General features: G+C 44.7%; 1 protein-coding gene across 1 annotated transcript in view; it reads left to right on the top strand.

Moving 5' to 3' along the window:
• Positions 1-4,294: 4,294 nt before the first annotated feature.
• The window catches only part of MED13L (mediator complex subunit 13L), a 185,504-nt gene continuing 169,359 nt past the window's right edge, over positions 4,295-20,439 (top strand). Inside the window, 1 exon segment of the mRNA XM_066331362.1 lies at positions 4,295-5,084. Coding sequence (XP_066187459.1) covers positions 5,013-5,084 — 72 coding nt within the window. The 5' untranslated portion in view covers positions 4,295-5,012.

Below are 20,439 nucleotides of genomic sequence, written 5' to 3'. Positions count from 1 at the left end.
TCATGAGAATATACAAAAAAACCCTACATAAATCATGGTCAAAATCTTCCAAATCTTCTAAAATTCTGTGACTTTAAATCCTTACCAATGAACTTGCTCACTTTAGTACAATTTATTTAAGGACAACCCGAGAGTAGGAGGCAAACAGAATTATTTTATTTTTAGCTTTTTGCTATATGGAACAGTTGGAGATCATTTGCTTGTGTGATATTCAGAATTTGGGTATCATATCATCCTCCCCTCCCTGTTCTTGCTATTACTGGGGAGGAAAACACAGAAAACAGTAAAAAAAAAACCCTTAATTAAATAAGACACGAGACAATCCTTAGTGGCACTGCAGCCACTGGGCTTTGTTCTAGTTAATAACCAGAGAAAAGACATTGAAAAATACGTTTCACCTGGAAATGAGTTGTCTTTGTCATGGAATGTCCAGAGCTGCTGAGTTTTGATACAGACAACGTTTGTCTGACCTCCAGTTCTGCTCCTGGTGTGAAAAGGGCCAAATCCTACAGGCAGAGCAGGGAGAGCCCTGTCTGAGCCTGCTGCTGCAGCCAGTCCTATTCCTTCAGGAAACACTCTTTCCGTGGATGGGGCGTACAGCAAAGGGGCCAGACTTCGGGACAAAACAAAGCCAAGCTCCTGCTCACCATTCCATCTTTGCTGGAGCCTCCTATGACACCTTTGTGTCTTCTCCTCTTTGAGTTTGAAGTTTAAGCAGCACCTGCTGGCGAAAACAAAGGCTATGGAAGTGCTGAGCCATCCTCCTGGAAGAACAGGTTTCATCATTACTCTGAGCTCTGGGGAAGTTGTTCTAGAATGAAATAAACTGGGCTATCACCGTTTGGAGTAATTTTGTCTAGAGGAGGACTGGCTTGTCCCCAGCTCTGTGTGCTGAAGGCTGAGTATGACCCAGCTGATCTCTAGGAGGCCAGGAAACTTACAGCTGCAGACTTTGGAATTGCAAATGAATCAATTGACAGATTTAGTTAAGACTGTATCTTCCTACTACGGAAAAATTTTGTATAGTAGAAATCCCAATGTTACTCTTCATGTTCATTGAATTTTGAAAAGAGGTAAAAGAAAACAGGGAATAAAACTGGAATGCCCTGAGCTGGGGAACACGTTCCACCACATACCATCTCAGGTAATTATGCACAAGGAAGTGTCACTTGTGTGTGATATCTGCAAGTGGAACAGTTTGTGTTTGAAGTAGCGCTGCTGTCAGAGACAGCAAGGGAACTTCCCTAGTTTGGTACTTGGAAGGGAAGGATTAGACTGTAATGATTTCCCTTCTCTGTGATAACTGAACACAATATAAAGTCAAGTGCCTGGCAAAGGGTACTTGAAAAGAAATGTTACTTTTTCTTTTTTCAGTTTAAAGCCAAAATGGACTTGGCAGCACAGGGCTGTGGTCAAAACGTGTGACCAGCACCATTTCCAAAGTGCAAGAACCAACTACTCAACTTCAAAACTTTGCCACAAAACAGATAATTGAATTACATGACATGATTTTTAGTATAACTGAAAGAGGGAAGATTTAGATTAGATGGTAGGAGGAAACCACTTATGGTGCGGATGGGGAGGTGCTGACACAGGTTGTCCAGAGCAGCTCTGGCTTCCCCACCCCTGGAAGTGTCCAAGGCTAGACTGGATGGGGTTGGGAGCAACCTGGGATAGTGGAACTGTCCCTGCCCATTCTATGATTTCACAATTCTTAATTTATAAAGTATTTAACATTCATAAGAGTACTGGAAGGTGGCCAAAGCAGCACAGTATGAGTATGTTAACATTTCTCCTCATGAAAATGGACCTGAATCATCTGTTAGACCCCACATTTTCCTAACAAAATAATAATAAGTCACCACTATTTGAAAGATCCACATAAGAGGAATGATGCTGACAGGAAACACCATTTGGAGGCTAAGCAGCATATGGAAGAAACAGGAATTCTGCAGTGTCCAATCCTGCACAGTATTTACCTGGATAAATAATAATATGATTCACAATTCCAAAGTATTTTCTATAAGAAAAATATGTGGGGTTTTTTGTTTGTTTGTTTGTGTTTTTTGGGTTTGTTTGTTTTTATTGTTTTTTTTTGTTTTTTTTTTTCATGGTAGTGGATGTTCTTTTATTCCAGAAATAGGATGGATACTTCATCAAAGGGTTTGTTGTCCCTGGGCCTCCTGTAGTGATAGGATGGGTGCGTGGTGCTGCAGTGGAGTTACAAAAGCTGTACTATTTTAATGCGGAAGGATGTGGTTTGGGGTTGGTTAATACACATTGCTTGACATATTTACAAGTGTCAGATTGTGTTCTCTGTTTATAAGACCTGTGCCAAAAGGAAGGGGAGTAACATGGGCCAAAGTACTTCCCTGATTGCTGGTGCCAGGATGCAACAAGCAGTTTCAAGGCTGCGACACTTGGACTGAATAAATTGTAACTGAACATGAATAATTTGTATTTGAAAACATTTTTCTTCACAGTATAGGCCCAGTCTTTGCAAGACAGAACTCCTGCTTGGTGCAGCAGGGAAGGGATTGGATGGATGATGGATTTGTCAGAGGAAACACACACGTGGTATGAACTCTGAGCTGCGTGGAAATTTTCTTTTGGCTTAAATTCTTTCTCTCACTCTGTGTACGTAATTCAGGTAAATGTGATGCCTTTTTGTGTGAGAGATTTGTTACCGTGAGGTAAATCCAAACAAACTCCAGTCAGCCATTGCAAGAGATGCTAATCTTAATTTATTGCCGAGAAAAGTAAATTGCAAAAAAGTCACTTAAATGAGATTAAAATCACGATAAGGAAAGCTGTCATTGAGCACAGACTGAGGACTTTTTCCATTGAATCAAATAATTGAAAACGTGCGCATTACTGTATTGAAGCTTAAGCTGAAATGCTCAATATCTTCATCTGTTAAGCACAATATTTGCTTTCTAGCACCTGTGGAACTCTCCCTCCAGTCAGGGAGAAACTCAGGCAGGTGAGCTTAAATCTGCTCCCACTGGTTCAAATCAGCGGGTGAAAACAGTGAAAATGTTATTCGTGGTGAATTATCTGTTTCAAACGGAGTACTTTCTTGCATGATGCTGACTTAAATTGGACTCCATGATTCTTGTGGGCTCCTTGCAACTCAGAATATTCTGTGGTTCTTCTCCAGACCATGATTATTTTGGGAATGAATTTCATTTATCTAACTCAGGTGTTTTCGAGGTCCTTTTATAAAAACTGATGCCACCCAATATCTTTGAAGGTGCTTCAGGTGAGTGCTGGGCTGTGCAGAACCAGGGTTAAAGCCGGCTATGAACGGGAGCTCGGAGTGCCCTGATTGAGGCAGTGGACATGAACGAGTTTTGAGACCTTTTTAAAATTGCTTTGTTCACTCTCGTGTGCTGGGGAAACCCTCGGCGGAACGGCCGGGACCGTGACTGCCCTGTGACCGGCACCCCGAGAGACTTCCACGGACGGGACACGGTCACCGTGCCACGGAAAATGCCGAGGTGGAAGGGACTCCCCAGGGTCATCCAGTCAGCTCCTGCCCCTGCCAGGGCCGTGCCAACAATCCCAGACTGCTGAGAGCGGGGTCCAGGGGCGCCCGCAGCTCCGGCAGCCTCGGGGCCGTGCCCATCGCCTGCGGAGCCTGGTCCGTGCCCGAAGGAAAACAAAACCTTCCCCAAATGTCTGGGGAGCACGTCTGTTCTTTTTGCTTTTCCTTGGTAGCTAATAAGGTGATGACACAGTAAATGGTAACTTTCCTTATCCCGTTCCTAATTAATTTGGGGAAAAAAATAAAAAAAAACCAAAAACCCCAAAACCAAAAACCAACCAACCAATCAAACAAACAAAAAAAAAAAAAAAAAAACCCTTCGGTAAACTTGTAACATCACAATGTGAAACTCTTGTTTCACCTTTTCCATTATGTGAGTGGTTTTCTTATGTCCTGTGGTAATTTCTGACTTTCAAGCGGTCCCGGGGAGCCCGTTCAGCGCCAGACCACCCTCTGCGGGAAGAAGCCCGTCCTGCTCTCCAGCCTACCGTCCCCTGTGGCGCGGTCGGTGTCCGCAGGGAGCGGAGATCCCGCTCCGGGGCTGGGGACAGGGGCCCGGCAGCGGGACCCGGCTCAGGCTCCCCCCGCGGCCCCGCCGCTCCCGAGCGCCCCCAGCGGGCGGCGGGCGCAGCGCAGCGGCGGCGGGAGGCGCCCCGGCGCCGGGGCCCCGCCCCCGGGCGCACGTCACGTGGTGCAGCGCGGGCCAATGGCGCGGCGCGGTGCGGGCCCGGGCGCCATTGCTGTCAGAGCGCAGGAGGCAGAGCGGGCGCGGAGCTGCGGCCGCCGCGGGCACGGCCGGCACAGCGCGGGCGGACAGCGCTCCCTGCCCGGGCCGGGCCGCGCCCGCACCGCCGTCACCCCGCGGGCAGCGCCGACGAGGCGGCGGCGCCGGCGGCGACAGCGGGAGGAGGAAGAGGAGGAGGAGGAGGAGGAGGAAGAAAACACCATCCACGCACAGCCAGCGGCGGCAGCAGCGAGGGGCGGCCGGGCGGGGCGGGGAGGGGACACAGCGCCCCCCGCCCGCCGCCGCCTTCGCACGGGGCCGGGACCGGGACACCCCCTCGCCCCGCCCGCACCGCGTCCCGCACGGACCCGCCGCCCTCCGCGCGACCCCCGGCCGGGGGGGCCGCACCTGGACGCGGAAGGGCGGCCCCGGGCCCCCCCTTCCTCCTCTTCTTCTCCCGGCCTGGAGGAGCGGGGGACGCGTCCCCCCTGCTTGCACCGGAGAAGGGCCTCCCGGCTCGAGGATTATCGGCGCGGGGGCGGGTAGCGAGGAGCAGCGCGCCCGCCCCGGCCTCGGCGCGTCCCCTCCCGGCCGCGGGGCCCCGCGGGGCCGAGGGGCCGGAGCGCGGCGGCCGCCCCGAGCAGTGACGGGGGTCGCCCCGGGGGTCGCCCGCCTTGCCCCTCGCCCCCCGGCCGTCCCCTCAGACATGCCCCGCCGTGGCGGCCCGGCTCGCCGAGGATCATGACTGCGGCGGCGAACTGGGTGGCGAACGGGGCCAGCCTGGAGGACTGTCACTCCAACCTCTTCTCGCTGGTGAGTGAGCGAGCGGGCGGTGGGCGGGTGGGTGCCCGGGGGTGGCTCCGCGCCGGGTTTGCCGGTCGGGAGCAGCTGCCGGGGGTTTATAGGCAGGGCCCGGGGCTGCTCCTGCGCTGGCCCCTCCCCCGGCCCGGTCCCCGTGTTTATTTTGCTCCTTAGCGTGGTTTGCTGCGGGTCCGTGTATCGCGCTCGCTGCTGGGGAGCGGCGAGGGGCCGGCTCTGTGTCCCCTGCACGACCATCTTGCCTGGTAAACAGGCTCCTCTCCCCGCCTCCCTTGGCACTCCGTGCCCTGTGCGCTTTGTGCCACCGAACCGGGGGGTTTTCTCTCTCACAATGACAAACGCCATTTCAGCAGCAGCGAACGCTCATGTAGTGTGATCGTCTGTCGGACTTAGCTCTGGGCTCCTGTGACGGCGTGTCAGCTGCTGTTACAGCTTGCTCTCCTCTTCGCGCATATCGTGCTCGGGGGCAAGAGGTTAAAAAGAAAAAAACCCAAACCTTTTAATTTTTCTTCTCTGAAGAACAACAGCGGCTGACAGTAGTGCGCCGGATTGTTTGCATAGATGCCGTCTGCCCATCTCACTGGGAACTTCCGACATCGATTGCGTGGTTTAATGTTGCAGAAATCATGCTATCAGTTTTGGCTGGCCGTATACTGGCAATTTAAATATAAAACACGAAAACAAATTGTGTGTAATGGCAAAGTCATTCGGAAATACCTTCCTTTATTTTACCTGGCACGCACAGGAGCATTTTCCCTTCTGGCTGGGCAGCAGCCGAGCGAGCGAGGGGGCTGCTGGATCATCGGGAGCCTTCCAGTGCTACAGGGATAATGTCGGAGGGGAGGAGGGACTTGCTCAGTGCGTGGGGCGGTGGAGTTAAAACCTGGTGATGCAACTTTGGGGGTAGCATGTGTGAAAGGGTTGTGGTGGGTGCCCCCTCCCCGCCGCAGAGCTCTGCCAGAATTGGAGGTGGGTGCATATGTTCTTCTGATGGAACGGAAGAGATTGTTTTTCGCTCCCTTATGAGAATGAGCAGAGGAGAAAAAAAGGAATTACTTAGAAATGCAAATGATCAAGCTCTTTGTTTTATGTTTTTTTTTTAACGTTATTGTAGTATATTTGTTATTTTGTCTCGGGGTTGTTTTTTTTTTTTTTTTAATCTACATATGTTTGGTGTGTATTTTGCTCGTGCCTTTTAAGAATCTGGGACAAGAGTCGTAGTCTTCCGCTGCTGGAAAACTGTCCCAAGAGCTTGTTCTGTGAGAATGATACATTTACTTTGGCTTTTTATTGAACTGTTACATGATGTAAGTTTATATCGGTGCTTCTGTTTGAAGGCGTGTAGTAATATTGATAAATATGTAGCAGTGTTCTGTGTATCGAGATGCAGGAAGGGTGATTTTGGGGATTGTTATGGTGATTTCGACTCTTAACCAGGGAGGAAAATAAATCGGGAAGCATAAAGGGAACAATCGTATCTGATTGTGGAAGGGCGGCAGTGGAGGGTTTGCTCCTCGCGGAGTTGTGAAGTCCCCGTTCATTAATGCAGACTGGAGTGTGTGTTTGGAGAGGCGGAACTTCTCCTGCAGTTGCAATCTGCAAATCTGTCACTGGTAAAAATAATTGTTGGCATGCAATTAGCATAAATTATAAAGTGAAGCTATTTCATAGTTATTGTGGTTTGGTTGCTTTTTTTTTTTCTCCCACCTGACTAGGCTAGGGAAATGTTCAATTTTAAATGGGTGTGCAATATCACTGAAATAAGTTCAACGAAATTCTTTTGCAAGTGGCTTTAATAATAATGAGTTTAATGTGCAACCCTTTAATCTCCCATGTAATTTTGTGGGAGGTATCTCTGCCTTAATGTGGTGCTGTGTATGAAACTCTGCTTTTTTTAATTGTATTCTTGTTCTGCCAAAAAAGAAAGGAGTCAAGTAGTATTTTTAAAATACGGTCTATATGAAAAGTATTAGGAAGATTTATTTTATATAGTGTTATTTTTTGGGGGGGATTTATGTAGCAGAGAAAGATATTGAAAATGGAAATATGTGGTCAGCACCACTGACCCTTTAACCTCAGATTGTCATATTCATTTCAAAATTTATGAAGTGTTAAAGCTACAGTAGTCTGGATTAGTAGTTAGAGAAACCTTTGCTAATCATTTACTTTCTCAGTGCAACAGAACAAAATCTAAAGCACTACTTGGTGGGAATCCATTCATTCTTTAGGAGCAAGGTCGATTACAAATATTTTGAAAATTGATTCTGCTATTAGAAGTTGGGGAGGTTTTCAATTGCAGGCTTTGTTTTGTGTGTGAATCACAAAGAAATGTTTGTGACTGGAGAATTACAGTTCTGAAATAATTACAGTCTATCGTGATACTGTTTGTTCAGGGTTAAATAATATTCCTTACCACAGACGTTTGTTTTGTGGAAGCAGGAATGCTGTCTCCCTACCCTGGAGAAGCCAGAGATCTGTGCCAGCTCTGTCTGGTTGCTGTGTTGGATTTGGGTTGGTTTAGCAATTCATGATTTCTGTTTTTCTGTCGACTGTAGACATGCTAGAGAGGTTAGGAGCCTTTGCTGCTTCTGAATTTTTGATGGGAAGTGTTTTCTAAAAGCTTTTAGTAACTGATTCTCTTTTATCAGCGATGTCCAGAAACTCTGGGGGTCCTCAGTGCTCAGAATGTGTCACCTTGAGGGGAGGGCACGGTCTGAAGTGAAGGTTTTAAAGTTCCCTTTGACTGTGCAGGTGCTGGGCTGGCAGAGCTGGGTTCCATGGGATGTCCCTCTGGATTGCAGCGCTTGGCAGCCCCAGTGTGTTTGTGTGTGTGTGTATTCTCCAGCAGTGCAGGGATCCAGTGCCGTGCTGGAAAATGGGTTAATGTTGGTGTGCTCTGGCAGGCAAAAGCCCCAGGCAGCTGCACAAAGACATCCCCAGCTCTGCTCTAAGCGTGGAGCCTTTCCCAGTAAGGTGATGGAAGGGCATCTTTGTCATCAGAGTACTCCTCAAATAATAACTTGTTTAATCTGCTACGCATAATAGCCTTGCTCATTAAAAATACACTTTCTGTCTGAATTTGCTGTTCCTAGCACAGCAGTAGGAGAAGTGATATTTATCCTCACTTTGTTTTTGCTGTAGTCAAAATGTCTGCTGCTGCTTCTGAAAAGAATGTCTGTTTTGATAAACAGTATTTAATAAGCCATTGTATGGGCCAGTTTATTTAAATACTAATTAAGAGCTGTCTAATAACTATTTAGAGACAAAATGTTCTGAGGTAATATGCTTTGTATTAAAACTTCAGCCTCAGCTGGCAAGCAGTCTTCCTGTGAATAATCCTTAATCATAAAAGTAGTCTTACTGAAATTAATTTGACTTTTCCTGTGAGTAAGGGTTACTCATATGACAGGGAGGGCTTGCATGAAGATGTTTCCTCAACTATCTGGCTTTGCTGCCTTGGTGGATCCAAAGGCACGAGTCAGTCTCGGGAAATTGGGGTGAAGTTGCATAACACTGGGTATACTGGAGCTGGAAACAGTACAGCCAAGGGTGTCAGGAATGACCTGAAATTTGGAGGAGTTTTCATGGGATAGAAAGATTTGGTACTGTAAGAATCTTCATGCTGGAAAAGACATGATTGTGGTTTTGGGAAACGAGACCAGATTATAGAAGCTGCTATGAAAGATGTCCCGTGTTCTTGTTCATTCCTGGTGCCAGAAGGGTCCAGGCAGTGGGAATTGTGTTTGTTCTTACTTAAAAGCTGACGTTACAAACAGTGAAGGTCATTCCTACTGTTGCTTTTTGCAGTTCACATCCAGGAACAGAAGTTGTCCCCTTTGATCAGTGAGTTTTGTTGATGTTTGCAGAATAAAATAAAAGGAATTAAGGCAACCTGAGGTGGCATTTGGATTATTCTCCTAAAGGTTCTTCATGGCATCAGAAAGTGAAGGTAGCAGAGGCTGCTGTGAGCTACTCCTTGGTGTTGCATAATAGTCAGTAAAGGACTTCATAGTAAATGTTGATTGCTCAATGCCTTCAGTAGTAGTGAATTTACCAGTAGTCCTTGCTTGTTGTGTTTTCATAAATGCAATGCTCCGAGCAGTGGGCTGGGATTTTGGCATGCTGGATGTTACAGCACTGCACAGTGTCTATCTTGCTTGTTTGGAATTTTATGTAGGTGTGAATTTACATGCATAAATAATTAAGAAATTGAATTAACCTCTCAAGTTGTGCAAAAGTATTTGATTCTTTAGTTATCTTTATCCTGAGTTTCGTTAGGTAACAAGACAGAAGTGGAGAGATGACATTAGAAAGCTTGTTCACTTCTTGCTAATAAAAGATTATTTCAGGTTTTAAATCAGTTCAGTGGTAGGTTTTTATTATGTCCTGTCAGAGTATTTGACAGTTTAATGGGATGTGTCAGGGAGAGAGTTTGAAGAGAACATACCCAGATTTGCAGAAAGTTTGGGACAGTGATGTTCAGCCAGTGTGCCCAGCTCCAGGAGGGGAATTGAGGGATCTGTTGGATAACCAACTTTTTTTGAGTATTCCCAAAGAAAATGGGGGGTGCAGGAGTGACATTTGCTCAGACTCAGTGTGCCCAAGGTCATCACTAAGAAACATTTGAGTGAGGTTTCCTTGAAATCCTGAGTATCTTGTTGAATGTACACATGTGCTGGGGCTGGGAGTCCTTCCCCAGAGACTGGGTCATCATTCTGGTGACGCTGGGGGTGTGGTGGTGTGATGGGTGTTGGGAACATCAACACAGCAAAATTAAAACTCAGATATTAGGTTGATGTGTTAAAAAAAATCCTGGGTAACTGCTCCTTAGGAACAAGAATTTTAATTTACTGTAACACTATCTGGAAATAGATTTTTCTATTTTTTCTACATTTTTAATACAGAATTGACATCATAACCCCAGTTCTAAAACACTCTCCCCGCCCTGAGTCATTTGATCTTGAATTTTTCTGCCTTCTTCTGAGAGCGCTTCCTCATATGAAAGAATAAAGAAAGATCTACAGATAGAACTTTTTAATCCTTTCTTCTATTATTTTCCTTCTGGACAATGCAGTTCTTTTGAAGAAAATCTAAAGAAACTGAAGGTTTTGATCTTCAGTGGAAAAAAAATAAGTATGGTTCATATAAGATATATTTGCTGAGTGTGTTAACTTGAGTAACTTTGGTCATTAGATGAAGGAGGAATCTTTATGGATTTTAATTTTTTCATGTCTCTAGTTCTCAGAAGCATTACATGAAAGGATATGTGTGTATGCAGATGCAGTGCTTTTAAATACCACCCCCCACCACCAGCAGGCTGTTGCCCTTTGTGATGGGGTGAACACCTGGGCTGGTTTGAAGCTTCCTGTTCACTGGGTGAGAATGCACCTGTTGTCTCCACTTTCCTTGATCTCTCTATGGAGTTACACCCACCTCCTCATCTGCCCCTGTCCACTTTTGCATCCTTAGTTGTGGCAGCACGCTTTTTTCAGGGTTTGGGCATTGCTCTAGCTGGAGCAGGGATGCACCTACAAATCTTTTCTCACATCCCTTGGCTGGAATGGTTGGCACCTTGCTGCGTTTCTTCATTGTCTCTCTGCTGTTACGCCTGCTCCCTCTTTGCCTTTTATTTTTCCTTGAGTGCTGGCTCCAGTGTCTGCCAGGATCACCTCATTATAAATTTATGTCCTTTGGTTTTTTCTGGTTGTTCCATCATAGCTGTGGAAGGTGACAGTTGATGTCCACAGACCTACAAACCCCCTTTTTGTGAGCTTGTGTGGGATCCTCTGGACAGCTCAGTAACACTGGGATAGGTGGTTGAGCTGTTCCCACTGTTGTTAAGGCTGACAAGTGCAGTTTATACAAAACTTTGGAGTCTGTGTGTGTTCATTTACTGTTCTGTGGGTGAGTCGTGCACTTCGTTGTGTAGAGTCTGTCATGGTGGCATTTGCATCTTGTTGGTGCCATAGTAACACAAATAATAAGCAAAAATACTGCTCTGACTGAAAACATGCTTGTTTTGGTAATAACTTGCCAGTTTTAAAAGTGCACAAGTGTTTCCAACAGAAGATCCCAACCCAAATCCAGATTTGCTTACAAGGACTGCGTGTTTACATGGGGGCATCTTTGTTCCTCAGACCAGGCTGTTCCACCACTCTCATTTTGAGCTCAAAGTATTGCTTTAAAAATAGATCCTCTTTCCTTGAGTTCCCTGACATCAACTGGTAGTTTTAAAGAGAAACCAGATAATAAAAATATTCTGCTTTGCCGACCTCAAAATGTGACTAAAAGCTGGTGTTGGGTCCCCTGTGCACACAGTAGTGGAGTGAAGGCACAGTGAGCGATGAGGGGACTGGGGTACTGGGAATGACAGCTTGTGTTGTTTCCTGCTGTGGCCCAGCTCCTTACAGAGCTGTGCATTAGTGTGATCCCAGCCCTGCAAAATGATAATGAGAGCTGAGCAGAACCTGCTCTGATACCAGGGAGGAAGTTTAGCTTTTCACTTTAGGAGGGTTCTCAACATTTCCTTACGTAGTAAGGAGCTGCCTTATTCACAAATATGGAAGATTTAAGCAGTCTCTCCTTTGGCTTGTGCTGTGAGTTTTGATTAATTTTGATGAATTCTGACTCTGACTTTCTACCTTAATCTGTAAAAATATGTTATTTCTCATTGAGTCATGTGTGGCTTAATTCGTGAGCACAGTTGCAGTAGTGCATGTGGAAATGTGGCTGGAGCTTTTAGTGGCATCCTTGCTTTTGTTTCTTTGAGATGGGGAATTTTATTGTGTGGTGCTGTTGTATAAGGTGCCCTGAGGCAATATTTATATTTATGTGACTAACACAGATGAGCTCAAACATACACAATGACCTTGTCCCTATATTAAGGAATGTATTTAATCAGCTTATGAAAATGGAGAAAAATGGCCAGGCTTCTAAAATTACAAGAGTAATAAGATGTGACACATGTATTTCTGTATCACTTCTTGTGAGGCACTTACGTCAGCTTTCTTTAATCAGCCAATGTTGCACCATAGTATGCTCTTGTTTATGAAAATTATAATTACAGAGGAAAAAATTTGGGTTCCCCCCCCTTTCATTTTTGTCCCTCCCCATTCACTCTTCTTCCATGCCTTGGTGACTCCATAAATTCATATTTAAGCCTGGAGTGTGGAACTGACCTAGTGAAAATCTCTTCCCCCTTCTCTCTCCCAAGGCAGCTCTGTTCCCCTCATTCCTCTCTCCCCACCACGTTTTGGCAGTGGCGTGGATTGAACAGAGATCAAAGTGGCTTTGTAACCACAATCCGTGTCTTAGAGAAGGAAATTTAAAGCTTGTTCAGTAAAACTTTATTTCATTCATCTTTTAGCTTTAAAATAGCTGTGCTGTGGTCAGGGCCTTGTGGTTGCCTGATCTTATGACTCCATATTTGCCCATAAAATACAATATTTTGTGAGAACAGAGGACTGAAAGCAAAATTTAAAGGAAAACTCTTCTTTACCTATTGACCAGGCATTGGCAAACTTCCAGGTTTTGATAACGATGCATTCATAGCTGACAGCTATGAGATGTAAGTTTCAAAATGTGTTGTTTTTTTACATCATAGACTCCCGACTTACTTATAGGAGTCTCTAGTTTCCTAAGGAGTTTTCAAACTTAATTTAGTATATCTGTAGTCTCTTAGTGTTGGACTTTTGTGAGTCTCATGTCATTGTATGTCTAAAATGTTACTGGATTTGTAGGTGGCTCTGGTGTGACACGAAATTAATTCCAGAAGTATTTTGTAGTGGCCATGTCAAGTATTTTTTATAAATAACTCCTTTGCTGAGAGAAAAGGTTAATTGGTTTAATTACTTTATTCTGAAAGAGCTGCTTTCAGTTTTAGCCCAGTGTTTCTGGTTATTTAATTTTCCATGTGTATTTTAATAACATTTTGACTGGAGCTCTCTGTGAATTTCCATAGTTCCCTTCTGGCAGGAGGTGCTGGATTCTTGTCTTTGCAGGAATTACAGTGAGAGAGCTGCAAAGTGAATCTGCATGACCAGTCATGTAGTGGCTTTATTTACTACTTCCCATATTACGGAAGATTCATACACCAGGATTCTCCAGATGGTGGGTTTTGAAGGGCTGAGGGATTCTGGCTGCTCCTGACAAGCTGGGCATTACTGGATGTCAGTGATGAATACAGGGGTAAAGAACCAGGGCTGAGGGATGGGATTTATGTGCTGTTCCTGCCTCCCTGTCCCAGAGCAGGAGCCTGGGATGGGCCCCTTTGGGAGGGGAGTGAGCTGTGCTGGGCTGGACATGGGTTAAAGCTGAGCTTTGCTGGGCAGGGCAGGGCTGGACATGGGTTAAAGCTGAGCTTTGCTGGGCAGGGCAGGGCTGGACATGGGTTAAAGCTGAGCTTTGCTGGGCAGGGCAGGGCTGGACATGGGTTAAAGCTGAGCTTTGCTGGGCAGGGATGGACATAGCTGTAAACCCACGGGAGCTGCTGTGCTGCTCAGATGTGGGGCACAGGAGTCTTCCAAGTCCTCGGTGCAGCTTTTTGTGTAATGGAAGAAAGGGAACTGCATTCTTTAACTCACTGTGCCAAAGTTTACTCTGCTCGGGTTGTTACTTCCTCCAGCCCATCCTCCCCTCCATCTTTTTCTGCCCATATGTCAGATTACTTGGTTTGGGAAACAGCTGATAGTCCATTGTATGACTCTGATGTTTGACATTTCCTTCCTCTTTCAGTTAAAAAAAATCTAGAAAAGAAAGTTAAGTTTGGGAAGAATAGAGAAGAATCCTTTGTTTTCTTGTAGATTTGCTTTTGTCTTTTTTTTTTTCCTTGTGTTGGACTGCTTTTCTGTAGTACAGCTTTCTCCAAGAGGGGACTTTTAAGTTTGGAAAATGGGCAGTCAGTTCTGATTCTTTCTGAAGAGAACTTGCAGACCTCATAATTCACCCTGTCTGAAAACAAGGGAGGGATACTCTGGCTGCTGGCAAGTTACATCTTTATTTGCCTTTTTTTGTGTGCTCTTGAAGTTTGCAGTAGGTAGTTTCCATTTTATTATCTGTTCTCAGCCATCTACTCAGAAGTTAAAGTATAATTGATTCCCTTTTGTGAAGAAACTGGCTAAAGTGATGGAGAACTCAGAGATGCCTTTCTGTAATATAGTGTCTGTGACTTGTGCTGTGAGATAGATCACTACCTAAACCCAGGGCTTGGTAAAAGAATTTCTTCAATTCCTTCTCTCTCGTCTTGGAGATGGCATTTTGCTTCCAGGCATTGTGTGCTTCCACACAACCTAAAGGGGAAAAAGTTCAGCTCTGCCATGAGTAAACTTCTTTCCATATAGAATTAGTAAGGTTGGAAAAGAGCTCCAAAGATCAAGTCCACTTCTTCCCCTTTTCCCAGTAATGACACCCAAACCAAAGCAAACCCAGTCATGCCTTGTTACTTTTGGGTGCCGTGGCTTTGCTGGGTAGATGTTTGGATGTGGGCGTCCTCTGAACCCCAGATTCCTGCCTGTTCAGTTTTGTTGTGCAGGTTGGCTTTCCCGTTTCCCTTTCTCACTCCTGGTGATGGATTCTGGCACGGCAGCTTCCCATTTTGTGGGGAAGTGTCTGTGAGAGTCTCACTCCCACGCTGACCTGGGACAGTGCTGCTGCCATCCTTCTGTTTCCTTATGTCTGTGTCTTGAATATTTTGGGCTTGAAAGTACCTTTTCAAGTGATGGCTGAGTCTCAGCCCTTTGGCTTCCAGCCGTGCTTATCACATTATCCTTTCCCATCTCTGATGAACTGGGTTTTGGCAGTGGAGGGGAGCTGCAGAGACAGGCACCAGCGTGGAACTGTGTTCTGAATTTGCTGCATTGGTTAAGGGCTGCAGATTTGCTAACCAAAGCCTTCACTGAAGGTGAAAGATGTTGATGTAACTCAAAGGTGTTTTATCAAAAATTTCCTCTTTAGTTTTTTATTGTTTTTGAATTTTTTTAAGAGTTTTTGCAGTTAGTCCTAGGTGGACATTGGGCTCTGGCTGAGGATGGCAGCTCTGAGGGTGACCACTGAGTGCTCTCTCTGTGCTGTTGAGATTTCCAAGGTACCTCTTGGTACCTGGCTAAATGAAGGGGCATGGAACAGTGTTGTGGAATCATAATTCCACCAAAGTGTCCCATCTCAGTGGTTGCCAATATTTGTTTGGCCTCTCAGGTTTGCTGAAGTGGATGTAGTTGCACTTCACTCGAATAATCTCCCAGGCTCTCTGTATTTGGTTGAGAGGTTTCTTGAACCAGGTAGATGTTTTGTAGGCAAATTCTGAACTAGTACATAAGTTTTTATCTGGATACAACATTTTCGGCCACCTCGTTTTGGTTTGAGTCTGCATTCTGATGATTTAATTTGATATCTGGATGAAAACCAGCAGCTGTTCTCTAGAGAACCTCTGTTCCGCTCTTGTGAACCAACCAGACTTAATCCTTGGATGATTTTTTTAACTGTATGGAATATTTATTTTTGACCATTCCTGTGATTCTTCTGGTTTTGATGTTGTGAAACAAGAGCTGCAGTTTGTGATGGATGTGCAGAGCTGCAGATGAATTGGAATGGCCTCAATTTTTGTGTCACCTTCTGTTTCTTTCATAAGAATTTCTCACGTTTGGTTTTGTTTTGCCAACCTGTTTTTGTGGTGGACTGGAAGAAGATACTTTTTCAGTGTGTCAGTGTATGCTCATTTTCCTTCTCCTGTGTTTGATTGCAGTTATCTACTTTAGTATTCAACCTTGAAATTCTGTGAGGGTTTGGATCCATATCAGTAATTTGGGTGCTTTTACCAGATTGCTCTTTCTTTGATGCTTGCCACTCAAAAAGCCTTTGTTGGTAACTCCTGCATCTGCCAGAGCTGCTGAAATTTGAGCTTTAGTATTGGAGTCCTTTTATATTTTCCACTGGGAAAGATGGTACTTAGTTGCCACCTCAGATTCTTTTTGAGATGGGTCCGACTTTTGTTTCTTTGAAAGAAGCAATTAATCTTCCTGGCTGCCTCCTCTCCTCCATGGACAAAGTCACTTCATGCTGGGGAGAAAGAGGAAAAAATACCTTATTTCTGTCAGTGCTGTTTACATTTTAGGCATAAGAGCTAATGCTGTTAGTTTGTGGCTTTTAATAACGTGAAATCTATTATTTTAGAAATGCCTTGGTTTTCTGCTCTTCAATAATGTGATATGGGATCTCAGATGTCCCCAGGTACAGAAGTCCATCAGGGAGATATCTGATAATAGGATTTTGGTTACAGCTAAATCCTTCTCTGAGACTTGGCAAAGGTAAAAGATGACACACCAATGCCCTGACGCTGTTGCTTGTCACAAACAGCTCTGGAGTAGGAGCATTTAGATAATCTGCTCCAGGGGGCATGAGGGAAGGAGGCAGCATGGAGTGCAGGGATTTATCCAGCAGAAAGCTGTTCCAGGCACATGTGCTGCATGCACTGGCATGCTCACTTTCACGTTGGTTTTTAAGAGCAAAGGAATAACAACCAAAAAAAAGGTAATTTTTTCATCCTTCATTTTTAAAAGCTTGTTAGTGGCTGCCCTTTATCCCTTTTTTTCCAGCCACTTGACTGTGTGCTTATGCAGGGAGAGGATTAAAGTCAAACATGTCATTCTGCTGCTGCTCAGTTGCATACTAAGAGGGCTGAGAGCTGGGCTCTGGAGAACAAACCATGGCATGGTGGTTTTTTTGGCCATGGGACACTTGTTTCAGAATTAGCTGTTTTTTAATGCTCCATTTTTTTGTCTGCTCTTGATTTCAGAGCAGGTTTGGAGGACTTTGTGCAGTTATGGCAATACTTGGCTCACAGAAGTGTCCTTTTGAGGCTCATTCAGTGCATGCAAGGCTTCTGCACTGCCATGTGATCCCCCCTCTTCCAGGGCAGAAGGGATAAGCCCTCAGGGAAGGGAACACAAACCATTCCTTGCTTTTTTAACATGGAAAGCATCAAGAGGAGAATGTTAATATGTAGCTCAGGGAAGGATCTGATTTCAGGAGACTGCAGGACTGAGATGGTCAGTCTGCTGTGGGTTTTCCAGAGCAGAGATCTTGCGACCCAGCAGAAAAGATGGGGAATGTCTGTGGACAGGTGCTGGCACTGCTCAGTTGTGCTGAATAGGAACCTTTCTCAGGGTGTACAAACAGTCTGTAAAGCTGTGAAGAAAACGAATTTTTTAGTTAAGCAATCTCCTCTGTTCTTTCAATTCACTTGACAGGGACTTAGGCAGATGCTACTGAAGACTTCATTTCACTGTGGGAGAGAATGGTGTTTGCCTCCCCACAAGCAACACGTTGTTACAGAGTAGTTTTCAGTGCCCCTGTCCTCCTCCTTTTGTCCTCCTTCCAGGTGAAGTGTATCGACATGACATAACTTTTATCTGGTATTTAAATGGCTGGAGTGGAGTGTGCAATGATATTTCGTTGCTGTGTGAGGATGATGTAGTGAAATGAGGCACTGTAACCAAAACAGATGGTGCTAATCTTGAGTCTGTCTGCAAGATCTTACAGCATTTAATTAAAATGGTGGTGTAATTCCCATGACACCTTTAACTACAGTTTAAATTCTTGGACTATGAACTAAGGGCTTTCTTATGCAGATTTTCACTCATGTGAGTAGTCCTTAGTATGAGTCTCTGGTGGCTTCAGAATAGCTACTTACTTGAATGAAGCTCTCAAGATGAGACACTAATAAAACTGGCAAACATATATATGGCATTTACATGTTTTACGTTCCAATTTGAAGCATAAATTGTAGACTAAAGATACTTAGCAACTACTCTTCTACGTAGAAGCAAACAAAAGTCTAGATTAGAGGAATTGTTTAGACTAAGCCTAACTTAAGAGGCTGGTAAATAGTATTGTAAGATACCCTCGGCAGCTTAACATCTTCCCCTTGGCTGGAAGGACATTTGATGAAAGCTTTTATATTCCCTTTGTTTAACTGAAATGTGTTTGTAGAAGTGATGAGGTGTGGTTTGGTTTTTACATTGCTTGCATTGGTTTTTTAAGACCTTTAAAGGAAATTATGTTTGAAGCATCAGGCAGACCTGCATTTGTCTGAGTGGCACCTTTTAGGCAGGCAACTGGGAAGTATTTTTATACTTGGACTTTTTAATATATGTAATATACTTTTTATATTTTATACTTTTTTGTTTTGTTTCAAATTCGAGAAGTGTGAAAAATTAAATGACCTGAACATTGCAATATTGAAAGTCTTTGAGAAAGCAGGATTGGTGTGGTGGATATCTGGTTCTTTTACTCTTGACATAATCTTGCCTCCTTTCCAATGTATCCTTCGTATTTTGAAAGTACCAGAGTGATGATTTTCTACACTCTGCAGCCTGACTCTCTCTTAGCTTTTCTTATTTTTCTGTACTATATGAAGCAGGAAAAATAACACATTTATATAGTTTTAGTAATTGTTTTTAATATAGGGAAGCACAAAGTAGTTAAAAAATAGCTCTGCTTTACTCTTGGTGTGGCCAAATACAAGAATTTCTCAAACTTTTGATGCTCTTCCTCTTTCTCCTTCTGTTGTGTCTATATTGTTGTTGCTCCCTCTCCAAGGGAGCTTTTTGTATTAAAATGGGTGGAACTACTCAAGTGATCTGGAGAAGTTAATTTAGAGTTGGCCTGTCCATTTCCCATAAAACAGAGGCCAAAAAGCATTTGGTGGAGATGGGAAATAAAAGAGGAGGTGGATGATGGTTTTGTTTGTGTTCCATCTGCAGGGGCTGCAGAAGAGGAAAACAGTCACAGTGGTTACCCAGCACTAATTGTATCTTCTGGGGCCGAGCCAGCACCGAGTTGTGCACTGTGAAATGTTACTGGGGAATTGTGATTTTTAGCAGCCTAAACTCTACCAATCTGAGTGGAGCACAATGAGATCAGCAGAAGCCCCTCCCAGCCTGCCTATTATTGTGATTTAAGCCTGAGGGGGAGAAGAATGAGAGCTAAGGTTTTCTGTATCCTAGGAATTCACAGTAGTGGATGGTGTCCTGGAGCCCTGAGCTGTGGCAGGTACATGTGGAGATGTCTGTATTTAGGGCAGCAGGGTGTGAAAGGAAGTGCTAATTTACTTTCTGTGTCTCTCTGCTCGTCTGTGTTGTGTGCAGAGGGATCAGAGGTTTGCACACTCTCAGCTCATCTCTTTCGAGGCTGTTTCACTCCGCAGGGTGTGATGATGGTCACTGAAACCTGAGTTTGTGTCCCTTTCCAAGGGACTCCAAGTGATCACTCTAAGTCCATGCATCTGAATAAAGACATTGGCAATGCACTGTTTTCATTAGTGCCTATTTCTTAGGGATGTTTTGGGTGGTTTTGGATGCCTGTGTGAAATTTGAACACTCTCTTCTACCCTGACAGCTGCTTTTGAAAACATCAGAAACAGATCTTTTTGTGTCTTGGGAATTACTCTGTAAGAAGTTGGATGTTTGTGAAGGGTTTGGGTATTACTGTTAGAGATCCAATTTCTCTGTTTCCTTACACGCTTGGCCCAGTGCATTTAGAACTGGCGTCTCACAAATATTCTGTGTCCAACTGCAGTTAGCTGAACTTAGGGAAAAAAACCCATTTCAAAACAGCCCCACTTATCTGAGCAGTTGAACCCTTCGCAGCACTGTCCTCCATAACACATGTTCCTTTATAAACCAAAGCAAAAATATCATTTAATGCATGATTTGCTAACAGTGTTGGATAATAATAGGTATTTGTAAGTTCCTTTTTTTTTTTTTTTTTTTTTTTGTCAGGCTTTTTAGTTTTACAAACATTGTAGCAACTGCTATAAGCCAAAACTGTGCATATGGGAAGAGATGCAAGAAACTCAGTAGATTACATCACCTGGCAAGAGTTCTGCTTTGTTCTGCATTCATCTCTAGCCAGTTGTGAGTTAAACAGCATGTTCACAGTTTTGTCCTCAGGTTGGCAATTTTGGTTTCTGTCTCAGTGTTTCAGGCTGCTTTCAAACCAGCAGTTTTACTAATCAGAGCAGCTCTGCCCTCCCTGACCTGCTTTGCTGTCCTCAAACTTCCTGGTACAAGCATCTCTGTGGCTGTTTAATGAATCAGGTGTGGGGACTGATTTGAGTAGAGGAAAAAGTCGTTTCATCCAACCCTTCTGGGTTTGAGTCAGCCCAGCTCGGTGTGAATGTCTGAGCAGCAGCCCAGTGCTGCAGGGAGGGCAGGCCTGCTCTGGCACCAGTGTTTGCTTGTGTTGGTTGAGGTGCCCACGAGCAGCAGTCTGGGTACACTGAAGTTGTGTTTTATCTGACTGGAGCTGGCCCTGACAGGGGAGATCCCTCTCCACTCTCCCCCCTCTCCTGTGG

This window comes from Sylvia atricapilla, chromosome 17 (assembly GCF_009819655.1).
Source record: "Sylvia atricapilla isolate bSylAtr1 chromosome 17, bSylAtr1.pri, whole genome shotgun sequence".
NCBI lineage: Eukaryota > Metazoa > Chordata > Aves > Passeriformes > Sylviidae > Sylvia > Sylvia atricapilla.
This window is presented reverse-complemented; position numbering and strand designations above follow the sequence as displayed.